This window comes from Microtus ochrogaster, chromosome 19 (assembly GCF_000317375.1).
Source record: "Microtus ochrogaster isolate Prairie Vole_2 chromosome 19, MicOch1.0, whole genome shotgun sequence".
Lineage (NCBI taxonomy): Eukaryota > Metazoa > Chordata > Mammalia > Rodentia > Cricetidae > Microtus > Microtus ochrogaster.
The window spans coordinates 53,342,901-53,363,855 of record NC_022021.1 but is presented as its reverse complement, the minus strand read 5'-3'; the positions used below and the strand labels follow the sequence as shown (position 1 = coordinate 53,363,855).

Genomic DNA, 20,955 nt, shown 5'->3' with positions numbered 1-20,955 from the left:
CGGATCTCTGATGAGTTCGAGACCAGCCTGGTCTACAGAGCTAGTTCCAGGACAGGCTCCAAAGCCACAGAGAAACCCTGTCTCGAAGAAAAAAAAAAAAAAAAAGAAGGTTTAGCCCATGAGAATGCTAATCTTGATAGTCACTTTGAAATACAGTACCAGTCAAAGATTGTGTCCTTACATATTTCTTTTCAAGAGAAGAAACTTAAGCTGGGCACAGTTTACACACCTGTATTTTCAATACTTGGGAGACTGCAGGCAGCCTGGCTTCCATAGTATCAGGTCATCCAGGAGTACAGAGCTAGACCATGCCTCAATCAAAGTATATTCTCTGTGCAGTTGCTTTCATGTATCATAAGTCCTAACTAGGAAAACCTGAAATAAGCTTACGATAACTGAAAAGTTGGATTGTTCTTAAAAAGACTTTACAAAATTGCTTTTGAGCCGGGTGGTGGTGGCGCACGCCTTTAATCCCAGCACTCTGGAGGCAGAGGCAGACGGATCTCTGTGAGTTCGAGACCAGCCTGCTACAAGAGCTAGTTCCAGGACAGGAACCAAAACCATAGAGAAACCCTGTCTCGAAAATCCAAAAAAGAAAAAAATTGCTTTTGAGACTGGACTATATATAGCTAAGTGGTAGAACATTGCCTTTTTTAAAGAAACACATAAAATTCCTCAGTGGGCTCCCAAGGAAGAAAAGAGAATAAAAACAAAACTTCAGTGACATTTAAAAATATAAGCTTTAGATGATAGTTTTGAACTTTGTGTTTTAAGGAAGAAGAAGTTTCTCCACAACTGTTTACTTTCCATGAAGCTGTCTCCCAGATGGTAGAAATGGAAGAACAGGTTGTAGAAGATCACAGGGCAGTGTTTCAGGTATGTAAGGAAAGGCCTTCTTGCAAACGGGCCTTAAATTAATGAAAATTTTAAGAATCCTTTGAATAGAACACAGTTCTTTTAAAATTTCTTAGTCATGTATGTGTTAGGATATGCGATAGCAAATAATCTCCCTGTGGTATTTTCTTTTTTATTTAATGAACAGGTCTAAGGATGTAGTTCAGTGGTAGAATGCTGCTTACCATTCACACAGAATGCCAGGGTTCGTTCCTGGTCCGTCCTCCCCCCCCAAAAATTGATTTTACAGTGACTTGGAGATGTCATGTCTACTGCTGATTGATTTTTGTTTGACTCAGAACTCATGATTTGTAGGCCAGTCTCCTCTGATAAATATTTGTAAAGCATACCAGTTTACAAGTCATTTTGTGTTGAATTCTTATTATTAGGAATCCATTCGCTGGATAGAAGATGAAAAAGCTCTCTTAGAGATGACTGAAGAAGTTGACTATGATGTTGACTCGTATGCTACACAACTTGAAGCTATCCTTGAGCAGAAAATAGACATTTTAACGGAGCTACGAGGTAATCTTTCACCTTAGTGTTTGGTATGAAATTTGCACAATATTAAGATGTGTAGTTGTGAACAGATTTTATATGATGAAAACATACAAAGGGAAGATTGTTAATAATTGTTGACACCATTTAGAGCTTGAGAGGCCATTGTTTGTTGAAGACTGTTGTCCTATACAGAGTAAAATGTTTGGGCGTCCTTGCTTACAAGCATTTATCCACTAGAGGACAGCACCATATCAGTTGTGATAAACCTCTAGACATTACTAAATGTTCCTGGAGCAAAAACCACTTCCATTTGAGCACCACTGCTATAGAAAGATGTCTCATTTCCATGCTTGTAATTTCCCTGACAGTTTATTAACAGATTGGTAGTCCTATGACTGTAGGTCATTGCATGGTAATAGACAAAATATATAAGAACAATTAAGTGTTATCCTGTTTACCTGGTGAGACAACAGATGTCATTTATTTTTCTTTAATTCAGCTTTTAAATTTTCTTAGTTTAAAAAAGTGGGACTTAGTAGAAATCTCATAATATTGAAAGAAGTATTACATCTGAGTAATACTTATCATTTCCCTTTTAGATAGGACTACATATTTCAACATGAAAAGCTTGCCTATATCCCACTCCCCCCCCCCAAAAAAAATAGAACAAATTTAACTTAACACTTTAAAATGTGTGTTAGAGAAACTGGTTGAAAAACAAACAGGCTTTTTTTTTTTTTTGGTTTTTCGAGACAGGGTTTCTCTGTAGCTTTGGAGCCTGTCCTGGAACTCCCTTGGTAGACCAGGCTGGCCTCGAACTCACAGAGATCCGCCTGCCTCTGCCTCCCGAGTGCTGGGATTACAGGCGTGCGCCACCACCACCCGGCTAACAAACAGGCTTTTACTAGGCATCCATAAGACTTGTTATAGGTACACATAGTTCTGAGGGACTAGATGACATAGAGCAAGAGAAATACTGTTTTGTTAAGTGCTAGTTTGATATGCTATCAAAGCTGTGCACCATATTGCTTATTTATTGTACAATACTTACTCCCTTGTTCTCTTCTTTTCCCAAGATAAAGTGAAATCTTTTCGTGCAGCGCTACAAGAAGAAGAACAGGCCAGCAAGCAAATTAACCCCAAGAGGCCCCGAGCCCTCTAAAGTTGGTATTTGCTACTAAAGGATCCCCAGAATCCCCAGTACGCTAACAAATGGTGGTCCAGATGTAAAGGCCACTTGAACGTTTTTGAAATCTTGAGTGTGTGGAAAATATCTTGTCTTTCACCTGAATGACATTTCAATTTTATGAAACACTCCTTTGTCTACAAAATGCTTCTAGCCCAAGAGGCACAAATAATTGGGATTAGTGAAGTATTTTGTTTCATTTACCCAAATAGTGATTGCTTTTGGAAATCCTTGCCAATTTTATTTAAAGATTGTGGAAGTAATCCAGAAGTGGAGAGTGGGGGAAGCCACAAAATTTCCTTTAACTCAGATCCGTTTTCGTAGCAAGACTGAGCAATTTTGAATACTTTGCGTGCATGCATACCTCATCAGTGATTGTACACACTCCTAGAAACAGCTGTGCTCACTCCTCCTCTGTGCCTTGACTAAGGCTATTGACCCTAGATTTCTGAAGCACAGCCAAGATAACGTACATTCCTTATTTGTAACTGTAAATTACCTTTATTGTGTGTACATTTTTACTGTATTTGAGACTTTTTTTGTGTGTGACTAGTTAATTTTGCAGGATGTGCCATACCAATTGAACGGAACTGAAGTCTGTGACAGTGGACATAGCTGCTGGATCATTCCATCTTACATGTAAAGAAATCTGGAATTATGATTTTAATACCATTGATATGTGATTATAATTTTCTTAGTATTTTCTTTGTAAAAAACTAAAATATAAACTAGTTGGTGTATAATAAAAAGTAACGAAATTCTGAGAAGAGTTTTATCTTAGGATAATACATATATATGCAGTGTGTTTGCCAGTGGTGTTCACAAGACTAATAGTGTAATTTGATCTTTAACAATGCCATTATTTAAGTTGAAGTGTTTATTAGCTCCCCAAATTTAACGTACTGTTAAAGGAAATTGGCTTCTGATGCATGAACATTTGTATGTACATTGAAAGTAATTCATAATACAAGTTAGATAGCCAAGCGTAGACAGTATGTAACCCCCAGAAGTGTCGATGCCTTACAAGGCAGTCCATAGCAAGCTCCATCAATATCTAGTATGTGATGGTTTGCCATTTGGTGAGAATCACATCTCGTGGATAGAACAATAGTAAGGAAGATTACTCCATAAATGGCAGAACTCACTTTTACAGCTGCTACTCTAAAAGAGAAAACTGGCCAACTTTAATGTAAATATTGTTTAAAGAATTATAGATATATATATACACACACATTATATATCTCTAGGAGTTTTCCCTTGGTTCCCAGTATATAGTCCATTAAGTTAACCAAAGAACCTCCCATGTTTCTCTTGATTAACTCTAGGGAACCTACTGATTCACTCAGTGAGCCAAGGGGAAATCTATGAATAGAGTCAGCGAGCCAGAGCCAGATCCTTTACTTCGCTGATCATAAGAGAGAGGGTAGCTGTGAGGAATCCTAACACCATGGGGTAAAGCTCTGTAAACATGAAATCTAAATCAAATGTAGATTTTTTCACAATATCATTATTAATAAATGAAATCTATAAAAACAAATTTAGAAATAATGTACTTCAATATATTCACCTTTGTTTTGGAAGGAACTCAGGTTTTTTGCAGTTGTTAAGATGTATTCTATTTGTATCTGTTTCAAAGAGGAAGAATGAAGAACTAACTTGTTTCTGTTGACCTTGCAGAGGCCACACACCTTTAATCCCAGTACTCAGAGGCAGGTGAGTTCAAGGCCAGCCTGTTCCACTTAGTGAGTTCCAGAATAGCCAGAGCTTTGTAAAGACTTTGTCTCCAATAAAAGGGTAAATTTTGAGACCACCTCATAGGTAATGGGCAATAAAGACACGAACTTGCTCATTAAGCACAAGCTTTAATGTTATGATATTGGCACCGGACAGGAACTATCTTCAGAAGGTCTTTTATACATCCATTTTTAGGTTTAATGTTACTGGCACTGGATAGGTACTATCTTTGGAGGATCTTTTTATATGTATAGATGCTGCCTTATGCTAGCTTCATCTTAATCCGTAGTCAGTGTACTTGAAAATTAGTACCAGCAAATATCTTTGGAGGTAAAATACGATTCAGCTTTACAGAGGGAAAACTGAGACCAACCAGTAAAGGGGACTAAAACGCAGCAGTTGAGAGTCGAGGAAAACAAGTTTAAAAAGCCTAGTTAGGTGGAATTGTTTCCCTTGAGGTAGAGATGGTACAAGTGAACTCTACAAAATAGTTCTGTCACATTAAAGAAAATTAACCTTAAGAATAGTTACTATTCGTGTGACAAAAGTAGCTTTTGCAGCAAAGTCTTTTTGTTTTGTTTTAAATATTTAGACCTTTCTGAAATTTAAAGGCTGCTACACATTATTTTACCTATTCATAGCTAAGTTATTCATAGTCATTATAGCATTTACTATATGACTCTTGAGCCAGATTTTGGGGAAAAAAAATATCTAGGTAGGCAAACAATTTATATTCTTAAGTGTAGAAGCATTCATTTTAAGTTTTGGGTACAAAGAGAGCCAAATAACCAATGAAGATAGTTTCCTTATATAAATAAAACAGCTAATTTATTAAAATATATAAGCAGCATAAAATCTTCAATCTGACAAATTTTAAATAGCTTAAAAAGAAACACCGGGTACTAAAATTTTAATTATCCAGAATTAAGGAATAACCAGGAGCTTGTAGTTGTGGGTAAACGGCTTTTCTTTTAAAAAGCTGAAAACTGAAACCACATACAGTGGTACACAACTGTAATCCCAGCATTTAGAAGGCTGAGGCAAGATTCTGAGATTAAAGTTTATGTTAAAAAAAAGAAAAAAGATCCTCTCATGAAAGAAAGAAAATCACCAATTAATAAAGCCCATTTTACTTATAAACTCTCTGGGATTTTTCTAAATCTGAAATCTATAGATCTGTCTCCCCCCAAGAAAACAGACTTAACATGACTTTATAGTTAGCTTCTTTCTACGTGTCTGCATTTCACAGGTAGAGTCATACAGGACATGCCTGCACTATATGACTGCAGCAGACTCTGGCTTATCCAGAACTATACTGTTGTCTGTGTTGCAACAGGTCATCTAACAAAGATGGCATTAATACATGGAAACTGTCTAGGATGAAGAGGGTGTGTAAAGGAAAGTCGTGTTAAGTAACGTACTGTACATGTGAATGAGGAGGATTTGTGACTGGGTGACTGAGCTGCAGGCCTAAAGTAGGCCTCACAGTCCATAACAGAGTAACATCTTTATACAATAAATTGTTAGAAAGTTTAAGTGTATGGTTGTGCGTATCTGCGGCTTTTAAACTTGGAAATGGTTATGTCTATTGAACCCTGCTCTTTGTAGTATATTTAAAACAAAAACAGGAATATGTAGATTTAACCACTTTGACCATGGAGATTTATAATTTCATTTTTTTCTTGGTCTTGGAAAAAGCATGTTTTCAAATGGCTAGGAAAAGTGGATGCCTTCTGCATTGAATCCATGTAGCAACCTGAAGGGAAAGAAATGGAAAATGAATGGTGTTCCCAAAAGCCCAACTTTTGATCCATAATGTACCATTAATACATAAAACACATCAACATACTTACACACCTATTCCTATCACTAGTTACTAAAGAAACTTTACTCTCCAAATAAATTGGCAAAGTATTCTTAGTTAAAGCATGTCTTAATGTAAGCTGCTGCTTTCAGTTACATTAGCTCTGACTCTTAGTTAAAGCATGTCTTGTTGTAAGCTGCTCCTTTCAGTTACATTAGCTCTGACTGGAATCACCTTAAAGTGATTGCTGTCCCTGGCCTCGGCTCATCAGCACTCACTCTATTTCGCTTGGAATTTGAGAAAGTGAGATGAATCATCTCTGCCTATTCTCTGAACTTTTACTCATTTTTTCACTTTCCTTTTCTTTGTGGATATTGCGTGCTTCTCTGACTTTTGTTAAAAAGCAGTGCCCTGAGGAAGGATGAAGTGTAAAATACAATGTATTTGAACTTGAGGTTATTTTTCAGGATGGCCCACAGGAAGAGGTACATATGGATTAAAATGTCTAGAAAAGCTATGTGTAGGTGCTTATGAATATCATTCAAATAGTAGGAATAACAGCCAGTGAAGACTCAGTATTCCTGCTAGCCAGACAATAAAACAATATTTCCTTAAGTCTTAGTTCTAGACTGTTCTACTGAAAAAGCAAACGTGTCTTACAGCACTCTACTCTCATTTTTTAAAATTCAGTCTCTAGAACACTAATGCTTTAAAAGTAAACTGGCTAGGGGCTCAGCAGTTAAAGAGCACTGAAAAAAGGAAACTGGCTAGAAGTGGGACACATTCTAGAACTTGTACTTGTCTAGCATGTGCAGACCTCTGAATGCAGTCCTTAGCAATATAAGAAAACAGTAAACAAAATGTACAGGAACTTGTGAAAGTTGAGTGTGAGTGACTAAAATACAAGTTTGTACAATTGGGTAATTAACTGAAACTTCTTAGTACAAAGTAAAACAAATTTTGGTCCCAATTGCCCATATATCTTAACAGGTGTAGAATTTGCCTCGGGCCAGGTACCAACTGCTATTAAATGGATAATCAGACATGGTTTTAACTGGCATTTCATGGTTACCATCTGATTAACAATAGCTATTCTAAAATAAAGAAATAATGTATCATCAGATCCAGTTACATATGTTATGATGATTTTTCTACCTTACAGGCTACTTGTAAGAGGTAAGCATAAGGTAGTAAGACCATGAATGAGTTTGGGGTTGGAGCAGGAGAAAAGAAATACACAGCACACATGAACCCAGGCTATCTATGGCGCAGACTGTTCTTTACTACTGATCTTAACACATTCATTCTGCAGCTAAGAAGCTGCCATCCTTCATACCAGTGGTTCTCAACCTGTGGGTCACGACCCCTTCAGGTGGGTTAAATGACCTTTTCATAGGGGTTGCTTAAGACCATCGGAAACAGACATTTACATTACAATTCTAAACAGTCGCAAGATTATAGTTAAGAAGTAGAGATAGAAACTAATTATATGGTTGGGGGTCACCAAAACACGAGGGATTGTATTAAAGGGTCACAGCATTAGGAAAGTTGAGAACCACTGCTCTACACCAAATACTGTTCCACACTATTGAAATGCTATGCAATAATTCTCCCAGGAGCACCTTATGCCGCTTAAAAGCCTTTAAGTCTCTAATCTTAAGATACCACAGCAAAGAAATGTAAGCATTTAGAACAACAACAAATGTAATTACCTGATAAAGTCATCTATGTCCATGGAACGGGCCCGTTTGTCACTAAAACCTGTGCTGGTTAGGATTTGCTGTATTTTATCTGCTATACTGAAATCTTCTGGTATTACCTATCAATATAAGATTCAGAATAAATGAACAACATATCTTTAATGAAGATACCATGACTCTTTTTTTAAAGTTCAATAATTACAGTCACTTTTAATGTAGACTTGTAAATGATGGAACACCTGACAGTTTGGTAAGACGTGGATTTCTACAGGCTGATTTTGTGACACAATACTTGAAATACTTTGAGTTATCATGCACATACTGCCCTTTTTCAATCTTAAATGCAAAAACAATAGGCTTCGGACTTTACAAATAAAGTGAATAAAACTTTAAAGCAATTACTGATCTTTTAAAAACAGCTCACCCAACCAGGTAATTTTTCTGAGAAATGATTCTCTTTTAAGTAAATTAAATGTCCCTGAGTATTGTAGCTTACCCCTGTAATCTCAGAACTTGGGAGGCAGGGGGAGTAACCTAATTTTAGGGCAAACCTGTGCTACAGAGTAAGACCACCTCAAAACAACAAAACAGTGATTGATTTTACTTGATTCACGCCATTTTTTTTTTTTAGACTCATGGTAGCCTTTTGTCTACATTAGAGAATGGAGATAGTACTCTGGTATATTAAAGCATAGGAGAATCTGGGCATAAAAAATATGAAGGAAATAGTCATAATATGTCTTCTGTCAAACTTAAAAAATGCTGAAAAGCCAACAAACTTAGCCTGTACACATGCAATGTGTATATATGAGGACTCCCATAGTTAAATTCAAGTCAGACTTTTAAGAGGCACGAGGCACATGACCATAAACTAGCTACTCAACGCACTCTTCTCATTATTTAAAATTTCTAGATGTCATAAACTAGTAACTTTAATGATTACTAACCTGATGTGATAACATATATGCCTTTAATCCCAGCACTTGGAAAATAAAGGTGCATCAGGAATTTAAAGACATTCTCAGCTATAGCCTGGGTCACTATCTAAGCAACAAACAGGATAATCACAGTTTGGGTTAGCACATTATACACATTTAAGTAATTACTAAATTACTAATCTATGTATTTGAAGAACTGCAAAACAGTTGAATCCAACTCTTACTAGGGTTAAATACAAATGTTAAAGAGGGCCTGGTTCATAGAATTCACAGCAAAATTAACCTGTTAAAAGTCAAGGTTAGCTAGGCATGAAGGCTTCACCTCAAACCCAGCCTAGGCTATATAGTAAAAGCATTTCTAAAACCATCAAGAGATCTACTAGTTACACAGTGTGTATTGACTTTAAGGGTGCTACAGAATATATAGGAAGATATGAGAATATATAGGAATCTATGAGAATTTTTAAAAAAAATACACAGAGCAGGCAGGCTATAAATCTAGGTGGCTACCTTGAAGAGAAGAATGGAGGAGGGAAGGGAAAGAGCTGTGCTGCCTGAAATACTCTGCATTGAGATCAGCCACAAAGGGGGCGGGTGTCTTAGAGAAAGAATAAAGAAACAAAGTGTTAGGGAAAGCATGCTTAGGACAGATAGAAGTAAAAAGGGTTATGCTTTTGTGAATAATCAGAAAGGCAAGCAGATATAGGAAGCAGCATGGCTGTGCTCTGTAAGACATTGGCAAGAAGAACATTTTTATAAGTGAACGTCAGTGGCAGAGCCAGGTGGTGCACGCCTTCAATCCCAGCACTTGGAAGGCAGAGGCGAGAGGATCTCTGAGCTTGAGGCCAGCCTGGTCTACAAGAGCTAGTTCCAGGACAGCCAGGACAACAGAGACCCTGTCTCAAGTGAAGAAAAGTCACCGAAATGGTAACGTTTACTCAACTCACAGTATTATGTACTGAACAGTGAATTCTGTAGTTTCTTTCCAACAGCTGTTGTACTGCACTTGATCTGGAAATTAAGTGACAATCACAAAATCAGATTATACATAAATTTAGACAAAATGAAATATATGTTCCAGGCCTATAAGGTGGCTCAGTGGTAAAGGCACTTGCTGCCTTACCCAACCTGAAATCAAGCCCTAGAACTTACATGGAGGAAGAAGTGGACCAGTTGTTTGTTTTCTGACACCACACACACACCACATGTAATTTTTAAAAATGTAAAAGGTGGGATGGTGCACACCTTTAAGCCTAGCACTTGGGAGGCAGGTGGATCTCTGAGTTGGAGGCCAGCCGGGTTTACAAAGTGAGTTCCAGAACAGATAGGACTGTTACACAGAGAAACCTTGTATAAAGGAATGTATGATCTGATGAAATTCGGGAATTTAAAAAGGGTACCAACTATTTAAACTCAAAGCTAACATTTAAAAAAAAAAAAGATTAGAGTCCTAATAAACATCTCTAAGTCTTGTTCTTTAAGAGTCAATAAAATTTCACACAGTGCTTTAAAAAAAAAATAAACTAGTTTGCATTATGCTTCCCACGCTGGCCTCAAAATTCCAGCGCTCTAGTTATATACCATTTTAACTTTCCGAAGCTGAGCTACAGATATGGAATTCTAAAGAGATCTTAGATATTCCACAAAACATCCCCAACCAGAACAACTTGCTTGGCTTTGGTAGCAATGGTCTATAATAGTACTAGTACTAGCTATTAGAAAGACTGAAGTAGGGGGAATTGGAAGCTCAAGGTCAGCCTGGAACTCAAAAATGGAGCTGGGTCTGAGTGAGTCAGAGTGATAGAATGCTCAGCTAGTGTGCTTAAAATCATAGACCCAGTCTTTGGTGTGGCCAGAAAAAAGTGTCCACGCTCTCTAAATCACACCTCCTTTACCCTAGGATTCCCAGGTTCTGTTAAGTCTTTCAAGTTAGTCAAACAGCAGAAAGACTAGAAGGTGGGTAAGTTAGTAAACCTAATAACCTGAGTTCCATGCCCTGAACACATCAAAGAGGGAAGGAAACAAGAGTTGTTTTCTGACCTTCACATGTGCACCCCAACAAGTCCCCACCCACAATAAAAGGAAGAGAAGGAGAAAACCCAAAAGCAAAGACTTGGAAATGTGTGGTTAAATTATTGTCTTTCCATTTTACAAAGAAAAACCTGACTTGACTCCCAATTCCATTTTTCTTTATTACCTTCTGTCTCTCAGTGCCTAGTACTTATTTTAAAAGGTGAAGTCTGTTTGTCATGAACAATCTACTTAGAACAGCTCTTTGTGGGTAAAGGACCAAATGCTACGACTGGAAAACTGGTCCCTCACCATTACAAAGTAGTAGAATACTTACTTGAATGCAGCAGACAGTGTCTTGTTTTTCCGAACAAAAGTGATCCTTACTAGGCCATCCCATTCCTGAAATATAAGATGAATCATTTTCTTCAAATACTGCTTATCTATGCCTGCTAGCTGTGATCATTTTTAATATATAAAGCCAGAGGGAATGAAAATGGCCTACATCTTGATCTAGCTGGCACATACGCAAAAAGATGTACACTTCTGCATTTGTGTGAATCTCACTGAATTCAACTGGAAAAAAGTCCCCATACATAACATGGCATAGGATCACTTTCAAAATAGATTCAAGCTAAAGACAGTGGCACAGGCCTATCATTGATTAGAAGTTTAAAGTGATACATACAGTACCTAGAGAGCTTGAGCCACAGGAGACCCTACCTCATAAAAACCAAGACATCACATTCAAAGTACAGACATGATTCAGGACATAGTTTGTGCATCAAGTTTTCTCTAATGTAATTAGTTGAATTTTATCCCAAATCTACATTTTTTTTCTGGTCACAAAACCAGTAATTTTAATTGGAAAAATGTTTGCCACAGGGGCTAAGGATGTGGTTCAGTGGTAGCACACTTGCTTCAGCATGCATTAAGTCCTTGGGTTTTTATCCTCAGAACCACCAAAAAGAAAGTGTTATCATAGTACTATTCAAACATGACTATTTTAATTTTACATTGTTTTCCAAGTTTTATTCAGTGTTTCCGACCCTTGTAATGATAAGTTTTGAAATGCAACTGTATTCTTGTATTCTAATCATTTTTCATTTTACAAAAATTTTCCATGTTTTTGTTTGGTATGCATAACTACTTTCCGTCAAACAATTCCATCCTAAGGCTACACCGTAATTCCCATCTTCTCTGTTTAGATATTTAGGTTGAGTCAGTATTGTTCCGCTGCTTTAGAATGACATTTTCAACCTGGATTTTTTGCCTTTAATGACCTAGTATTTTGACCTCACCTGAAAATTGATAGGTGGTGGTGGATTCTTAGGTTCTATCCTTACAACGCTGGACTCTACCTTGGGGGGCGGTCTGAAGTTATTCTTCCCCACCTGTTAATCAGAAAATGTTCAGTCCTCTCAGAAGCAACTTTATTGACATTTTGTTTTGAGACAGGGTCTCACCATGTAGGTCTGGCTGGCCTGGTCCTTCACCCCTCTGCCTAATGGGATTAAAAATGTGTGCCACCATACCTGGTAAGGGTAACTTTAAATTGGTAACCAACAATGTTCTGTTGGTTTAGGACCGTGGATCCAGCACATGGCTAGTAAGAGTTAGAGAACAAAATCCTGTAGGGCAAGGCCAAGTGCTCCAGGATGAATTAAACTAGATTATTTAATGATTAAAAAAAAAGCAAACCAGCCGGGCAGTGGTGGTGCACACCTTTAATTCCAACACTTGGGAGGCAGAGAGGCAGGCAGATCTCTTGTGAGTTCAAGGCCAGCCTGGTCTACAAGAGCTAGTACACAGACAAGCTCCAAAGCTACAGAGAAACCCTGTCTCAAAAAAACAAAAACCTCACATACCTTCATTAGATGGTCCACACGTGCTAAAAGCTGTGTATTAATGGAGAGTCTGCAGTATAATTTATCTCCAGGTTTTGCAACCAAACGAAGAGCAAATTCTCTTTGAAACATAAGTATAGCACATCTGAAAAGGAAGCAGAAAGGAACAAGAAAAAACTGCCCATCTTCAATTACAGCTATATTTTTTAATTTTTTTTTAATTTTATGTTTCTGAGTGTTTTGCCTGCATGTTTGTATTTGCACTCAGTGTGGAATTGGTGCCCATGGAGGTCAGAAGTGGTCACTGGGTCCTTAGGACAGGAGTTACAGCAGATGTTAGCTGCCATGTGGGTGCTGGGAACAGAACCCCTGTCTCTGCAAGAGCAACTTATGCTTTTAACCGCTGAGCAACAGTGAATTGCTCTGGGAGGATCTTTGGTTAATGACAGTATGATCAAAAGGTAGAACACTTTCAGCCTTAAGTGTTATTGCTACAGACAGCTGGACTCCTAACCACAAGGAAGATGGCTTTTCCTCATGGATTAGATGAACAACCATTTTTATCTATTGTTATGTATTAGTATCAGTATTAAATATTAGTCTATGATGCCTTCTGAAAAACAAACAAATAGTAAAGTTAGCCGGGTGGTAGTGGCGCACGCCTTTAATCCCAGCACTGGGGAGGCAGAGGCAGGCGATCTCTGTGAGTTCTAGGCCAGCCTGGTCTACAAGACCTAGTTCCAGGACAGGAACCAAAACAGCTACGGAGAAACCCTGTCTCGAAAAATAAAATAAAAAATAAATAAATAAAGTTGACTCCACAGGAGAACTGTATTTGTGGTATAGTTGGAAATTATATCTCAGGTTTGGCCTGGGAGGTTACAATGTCCAGTGTTTCTTTGGTTTAACAATTTAAAATATGCCAGGCTGTGTTGGTGTACGCCTTTAGCACTCAGGAAGCAGAGGCAGGCGATCTCTGAGTTGGAAGCCAGCCTGTTCTACAAAGTGAGTTCCAGGAGAGCTAGGACTGTTACACAGAGAAACCCTGTCTTGAAAAATCAGTAAAATAATAATAAATGTGAACTTCTTCAGTAAGCAATGGGGAAATGTTTCAAGGTTAGTGAAGAGAAGACATCTTCAAAACTATTTGAGATTTCCGCGTGGTATACTTAGAATTGAAGCGAAGGCCTCACGTACAAAGGCAAATTCTCTACCACTGAGCCCTTTCGCCTGCTTTTTATTTTGAGACCAGGTCTCACAAAGTTGCCCAAACAGGTCTTGAACTCACAATCCTCCTACCTTGGCCTCCAAAGTATCCATATATGTCTACATATCCCAAACAAAACTTTTCTGACAGCATATGTAGTTGTCTTCTGATGTAATCTATTCCTTGTCATTTAAAAGGAAATGGGCGGGAGTGGAGTGAGGCATCTTTCCAAGTCTGAGGGCCTGACTTTGATCCCTGAGGTCCTACAAGCTGTCCTGTGACTTCTGGAAGCACACAGGCAGGGACGCACAATTTTTTAAAAGGATGGTTATGGCTCCCACAATTTATGAGTTCATGTTTTAAACACTTGAGGAGATATGTGACTTAGTTTCAAAGCCACTGGTTTTAAACAATGTTAACCAATGTTAAAACATTATTTTAACTAGTTAAGAAGTTACTACAAGTACCTAGACATAATGTAAGGAAAATTTTATCAATGTTTATTAAGAGTATTAGAAAGTAGAGGAAACAGCATGCACACACAGTTACCACCCCAAGTAAAAGACAAAAAAAAAAAACCTAAAAGACCTCCCTAGAAGTCAGTATTCTTGTGTGTTATGTGTGTGTGCACATACGCACATGTTTCTGAAACAATATCGTAGCACAAATAATAAAAACCCAGAGACAGATATCGGGGTTCTACAAAAATATTCTCTAGTGTTTTTTGAGTTGTATTAATTGTTGGCTGTGTTCCTGACTTAAAATATCAGTCTAAAATTTAGCACTAATTGTTGTTTTTCACAAACCTGAAAAATGGTCGGTGGAGCAGCAACTTGAAGACAAAAGGAGAGGAGATCTGAAAAAGAATGAGTAGTTAGCTTTGAGGAACGATGTACTGGAGAAATAGGATGCTTCTGATAGTCTGAGTAATACCTGATAAGGCAAGTTTGCCACACAAGCATCGAAGAACGGCAAATCCGATTTCAATACATCTCCCACCAGGACCTGAAGTTTACTGGCCAGAGGCCTGATAATAAGGAAAGAAATTTTAAGAGAATGTTGTTTCATAGGATTGAAATGTACTTTAATTACTATATATACTCACGTGCCCTGAACTCTTTTGTGAAGTTCAGCTACTAGCCTTGGATCAAGTTCACAGGCAACTACCTATATTAACAATAAGAAAAAAAATTCACTGTTGAGTATAAATCTTTTACCACCAAGTAACAACTTCTGTGAGCTACATCTTAACATCAACACCCACTCTGCTGTCTTGTACCACCATCCTGCTTGCTCTGTCTCCATGCTTTTAACTGAAGATGATGAAAAGCATACACTTTATGTAACCAGTGTTTTAAGACAGCACAAGACCTGCTCCCAGAAGCTCTCATCATCTGATATCCAGAATAGAAGGCATAAGGTCGCAAGTGAATCAAAGTGGATGGAGCTGAAATTATTTTATTATAATAATTATATTTCAGCAGAGGTTTCACTGAATTCCATGACTCTGTCTATAGGGCAGACACTGTGTTCTTCTGTTTGACTCCCAGATCCACCCTTTATCTCTTGTACCCTGTAGGTACCCTATACAGGTCTTCTGTTGTTGAGCTTGTTCCTAATAACTTTTAACTTCATTGTTTTGTTTCAGGCTTCACAGCAGTTCACTGTACTTTGCAATTTAGTTTTGGGTTAGCTCAGGATTCCTATTTTATTGTTACTCCTGTTTTTTTTTGTTTTTTGTTTTTTTTTGTTTTTCGAGACAGGGTTTCTCTGTGGCTTTGGAGCCTGTCCTGGAACTAGCTCTGTATACCAGGCTGGTCTCGAACTCACAGAGATCCGCCTGCCTCTGCCTCCCGAGTGCTGGGATTAAAGGCGTGCGCCACCACTGCCCGGCTTATTGTTACTCCTTTAACAAGCATGTAACCCATTCCTATCAATTCGTACCTATCCCCCATCAATACACCATGGGTAGGTTTTGTGTTTTTGATAAATACATTTTATTTTCAGTTAAAATTTGGAAGAGCTCAATAATTACTATTGAAACAATGACAACTAATTAAAACATTTATATTTGTAAACCAGCTGAACTAATTTGGTAGTAACACATGACACCCCCCCCCGTTTGTTTTTTTTTTTACCTTTTTGGCCTTTTCTAACAGCTTGACGGTCATGTTTCCAGTCCCAGGCCCAACTTCTAGCACCACATCAGTAGGTCTTAACGCAGCCTAAAAGAAAGCACAACTCCTTATGCTTCTGGTCCACCTGAACACATAGCTTATAAATGACTGGTTTTATTCATCAACACACAAAGAAATTTTACTCTAGTTTCATTTTTCTTGTTAACAATAGTACCTCAAAGGCATTAGGTATAAATCTCCATTTCCTAACCTACAGGAATATATTCAACTTCTGGAGTCAGAAAAAAAAGTAAAAACAAACAGTTCTATGCATGGCTTCCTGCTTTCTACACTGGAGACAGATACAACAACCTGTAACTAAGTCTGCTCCTGTCAACAAGTTCAAATGGGAAAGAGCATGATGAGCTTGCCTAGGGTCAGCATGTGGCAGCAAGATCTCTCAATTCTTTTTTTTTTTTTTTTTTTTTTTTTTTTTCGAGACAGGGTTTCTCTGTGGCTTTGGAGCCTGTCCTGGAATGATCTCTCAATTCTTAACCACTGTGAAGTAAGATTATAGCAACCTCACAAACTGTGTGTGCATATACATGCAGCTAGCATATTCTGTAAGACTGGATTACTAAATTCTTTCTACAGCTCCAGGATGTCACCCTTTAAGCATAGAATTTGTACCCTCTGTATTTACCTCCTGGCACTCAACCATTCATAACCACAACATAGTAACAGATACAAAATAATCCTCCAAATAATTTATATGCAGTACCATTCCATATATTTTTCAGAGGCAAAAACTGTGTGAGATCGACACCTTTAAACTCTAGAATAAAGAGTAAGTGATATGGTGCTTAGAAAGTGGTCAGAATTACAGACGCTTGCAAGTTCAAGGCAGGCTCTGGTAGTATTTGAAGCCAGCCTGAGTTTCATGAGATCCAGTCTCAAAAACAAACAAGCAAGCAAAAGATCTCCAAAAAGTGATGAAATCATCTTGAAATTAATGGCAAGAACCAAAAAAAGTCCACCTACGAGGTAGATAATTCACAGAAAGCTGAAGGACTTGAAGGTCGGGAGCAGAAACGAACTCAGAACGAAGCATGCAACAGACGGCATGTGAATGAATCTTGGGCCACTCAACTCATTCAACACATAAATAAACACAGCACCATTTTATGTCAGGCATCCTATCTCATTTTATTTTCTTAGAGTCTCCCTGTATAGCACAGGCTGGCTTTGAACAAAACATCACCCTGTCTCGGTTTCCCCAAGTGCTGGGATGAGGGCACATGGCACAATGTTATACCAGTTAAGTACTCCGAAGAAGATGACACACGCACACGCTATGCGTTTCCTCGTCTACACCCACCTTATCGATAATGCTGTTGACAATTAGAGGATTTTTCAAAATGTGCTGTCCAATCCCTGTGTTGAACATGAGTCCTGGAATAAAACACGAAGCAGCCTTAATTTTCCAATTTTTCAAGAATCGATACCAGGCCGTCCCAGAGACGCAGCAGGGGCATTTCTGCACCAATGATGCCACAAGCGTCCCGCTTTACGGCTGGGGTTGGGGTGCAGCTTTAAGTCCATCCATCCCTCCTGCTAGCAGGGAACACTAGGCGCGGGGAAGGGCTGGCGCTGAGCTCGCACCCTCCTCGGAGCGGCCTGGAGCGCAGGCCACAGTGAGCCTTCCCCGCCGCGGGTCAATCCGCACCGACAGGCGCGATCCGCCCCCAGCTTCCTCCACGCCGCACCTCCGGCCCGCTTCAGCTCCCTCTTCTGCTCCAGTCGCTCGCGCCGGCGGCCACTCGCAGCAGACTTGGCCTTCGGCATCTTCTCGGGAGTCTCAGGGCAAGCAAAAGCAGACCAGCACCGCGTGTTAGTCGCAGTCAGCACCGACACGACCACGGTGCCTGAGAGGTCCACTTCCCCGCCCACTGAAATCAGGGCTCCTCCCTGTCAGAGGCAGGCTGGAGCCCAGTGATGGCTGGGAATTGCAGTCTCTGCTGAGTCGCCACAGGAGGACCCGGTTCGAGCCCGGTGGCCGCCGGGAATTGGAGTCTCGGCTGCAGCAACGCCTTCCCCAGAAGCCAGGGTTCCCAGAAGCCACCGCGCTGTCGAGCCACGCAGTTCGGATTGGCTGGGTCCGGGTTGGCCAGTACCTGCGACCTCTGCCCCTCCCACCCCTCGCCGTTTCTCTCCCCATTCTCCCCCCCTCCCCTTTCCCCGGACCACCGTTCTCCCACGTGTCTCCTGTTTCCCAGGAGGTTGTGGGGTGAGAAGCCTGGACATGATGGATAAGGTGCCAGGGCTGTTACACAAAGAAACCCTGTCTCGGAGAAAAACAAAAGCCAAAAAAAGGAAAAAAACTGTTCCCAAGCCTTGGTTTTAGCCCTTCCTTCCTTTGCTGTAATTCGAATTCTAGAAAAATTTTCAGCTATTGTAATAGTTTTACTGCTAGGGGGCTCTCACCAAAGAAGACCACGGGGACACTGTCTCTGAGCCTATTGCAAGTCTTCATTCCAGACTGCTGACGACAACTGGGTATTCAGTACTAAAGTGCAGCCCTGAGTCTTTCTTGTGGTCCATATCCTGACTGTAAAGTCCCCAAGGTTTCCATCCCGCAGTTGTAAGTTAAGTAGATAGTTACAAAAGCCAAAATATGCGATTAGTAAAAATAAGGAGTTGTTTTTCTTAAGCTCCTCCCTTACAGTTACTAGCAACATATTCTGCAAAACAAAATTCATCTGAGGTACAAAAATGGAGTCACTACAGACAACTTAAAGCCCTTGTCACTTCATTTTTGTCACTGTTAATACGCACAATACCGGAGCGTCTATAGTATGCCAGTCACTGCCATATGGTAGGAGGGAAAGCATGGACATGACATTATCCCTGCTTATTAAAATAGTTTATTATTTTAAGGGGAGGGGTGCAGTCTGATACACCCGTTGACACCCAAGACTGCCAGGCTGCCTCTCTGGGGCATGGCACAAGCCTTCTCACTATGTGTCTTGGTTTCTGTTTTTCTATTGCTGTGAAGAGACACCAGGACCAAGGCAACTCTCACAAGGAGAACATTTAATTGGGGCTGGCTTCAAGAGGTTTAGCCCATAACCATCATGTCGAGAAGCATGGCTGTGTGCAGGTAGACATGGTGCTCAGAAGGAACTGAGAGTTTTCTATCTTGTTCAGCAGGCAGCAAGAAGAGACTGTGTGCCACACTGAGTGTAACTTGAGTTTATGAGACCACAGTGACACACTTCAAGGTGGTACCTCCTAATAGCGCTATTCCCTATGGGACAAGAAACATATGAGTCTATGGGACCTGCTCCAATTCAAACAACCACATTGTGTCAACAGCACAGCACATTCTGGACTTCATACTCGATGCCAAAGCTAATGATGAGACAATTCTGAAAAAGACCCTTCCTTTTTCAGGAACAGGAACAAGAATGGGAAAAGATTTTCCAAGAACAGGAGATTGCAGGGTCACTGAACACCTGGCAGGACCACACCTATTTAGCAATTTACGCACATGTGTGTGCACGCACACACACACACACACACACACACACACACCACAGGGCACATTTGCCAATTTGAGAATTACCCACATGTATTGGTGTTGCTGAAGCTTCAGAGCTAGGACAGTGACGAACAAGACAAAAAAGAAGCTGACAGCTTTTTAAAGAAATAGAAGAAAAAAATAAAAGACACAAAGCAGGACTGTATTTGACAGATGAAGAATTTACCTCCTGTGGCTCAAGGTGAGGTCATCAACAGATACTGGCCAACTGCTGATAAGTGTTCAGTTGAGGAAGACGTGGATGAAGTGGTGTATGGTGAAGTTTTGATTTACCAAAATGTTGAAATTCTGCACCTTAAGCAGTTGGAAATATCTCACTCTTAGTGGGGATGTTGATTTGTCAAAAGGTGACTTAGCATATACCCAGACCATCACGGACAGTGGCAAAGAAGACAATACTGGCAAAGATATACTGATTCTGGGAGGTGGGAATGGGGGCATATATGGGAAACACTTAAACTGAAACCAAAGGTGGTCACTATGGTGGAGACTGATGGGCTGGTGATTGACAGATGTAAGAAATGGATGGGAAGAACATGAGGTGTCATCTGGGGTCATCTTAAAGGGGGCTGTTATCAGGTTATCAGAGTAATGTATTCTATTACTGAGTAGATATGCTAAAGAAGGGAGAGAGCTCAATTATGTGATTAATGATTTGACAGCTGTCCTAATCTCTACATCCGCACATGAGAATTTCTGACTGATTGTCAACATTTCAATGAAGTGCTGAAATATGGAGGGAAATACTTCACACTTGGGGAACTGTGGCAGTCTGGCAATGCTTGTCTCCATGAAGAACAACTGAGACATCAGTGTTGTCTCGTAGACTTTGATGCCCTTTCATACCTGGAGTTGTATTTATGCCGTTTGAAATAACATTAAGCCTTGAAGATGGGCATCCCCTGATGACAAGCCGCTTTCTTGACCTCTGTGCCATGTATGTCATCAAATGAGTCGGGCCATTGATTGTGAGTCTGTACAAGTATTTTCTTTTAAAATTATCTCTAATGTTTAAGGAACCAATGGAATGCAGCTTAGATATTCCTTTCTTTTCCGTTTTTCTTTCCTATCTTTTTTTTTTGGGGGGGGGGCGTTGGACAGGGTTTCTCTCTAGCTTTGGAGCTTGTCCCGGAACTACCTCTTGTAGTACAGGTTGGCCTCTAACTCACAGAGATTCATCTACCCCTGCATCCTGAGTGCTGGGATTAAAGGCGTGTGCCACCACTGCCCAGCTTGTAGTTTATATTTTCATAAGCTACTATGATGGTCAAGTTTTTGAAGATCAAAAGAAAGCAGAGAAAAAGGTGAAATTTATTGCCTACTTAGAATATGATTTTTTTTTATTGCTTTTTATCGGTGTGGGACCCTTTTGGAGAGGTCAGTTTTTGGTTTCAGGAGACATTTGATTTGGATGTT

General features: G+C 39.6%; 2 protein-coding genes and 1 pseudogene across 6 annotated transcripts in view; 2 read left to right on the top strand and 1 right to left on the bottom strand.

Annotated features, from left to right (window-relative positions):
- Window positions 1-5,014, top strand: part of Kif2a (kinesin family member 2A) — a 57,050-nt gene extending 52,036 nt beyond the window's left edge. For all 4 annotated transcript variants that reach the window (XM_005356763.3, XM_013349788.1, XM_005356762.3 and 1 more), the window contains 3 exons: window positions 775-876; window positions 1,284-1,419; window positions 2,472-5,014. In XM_005356763.3, coding sequence (XP_005356820.1) covers window positions 775-876; window positions 1,284-1,419; window positions 2,472-2,557 — 324 coding nt within the window. In that variant the 3' untranslated portion in view covers window positions 2,558-5,014. The remainder of the gene's footprint in view (window positions 1-774; window positions 877-1,283; window positions 1,420-2,471) is intronic.
- A 423-nt stretch (window positions 5,015-5,437) lies between these two features.
- Dimt1 (DIM1 dimethyladenosine transferase 1 homolog) lies at window positions 5,438-17,882 on the bottom strand. 2 transcript variants are annotated; one of them, XM_005356764.2, is made up of 12 exons: window positions 17,705-17,882; window positions 17,317-17,390; window positions 15,960-16,046; window positions 14,927-14,988; window positions 14,755-14,848; window positions 14,628-14,677; window positions 12,636-12,759; window positions 12,069-12,161; window positions 11,105-11,169; window positions 9,705-9,768; window positions 7,832-7,938; window positions 5,438-6,071 (listed from the first exon to the last, which is right to left on the bottom strand). In XM_005356764.2, the coding sequence occupies exons 1-12, from the start codon at window positions 17,781-17,783 to the stop codon at window positions 6,029-6,031; spliced, it is 942 nt and encodes a 313-aa protein (XP_005356821.1). In that variant the 5' UTR covers window positions 17,784-17,882; the 3' UTR covers window positions 5,438-6,028. The 2 variants fall into 2 exon arrangements, with proteins under 2 accessions (XP_005356821.1, XP_026639616.1); XM_026783815.1 differs by having other exon boundaries at window positions 17,601-17,781.
- A 1,190-nt stretch (window positions 17,883-19,072) lies between these two features.
- LOC101999897 lies at window positions 19,073-20,415 on the top strand (annotated as a pseudogene).
- Window positions 20,416-20,955: the final 540 nt, after the last annotated feature.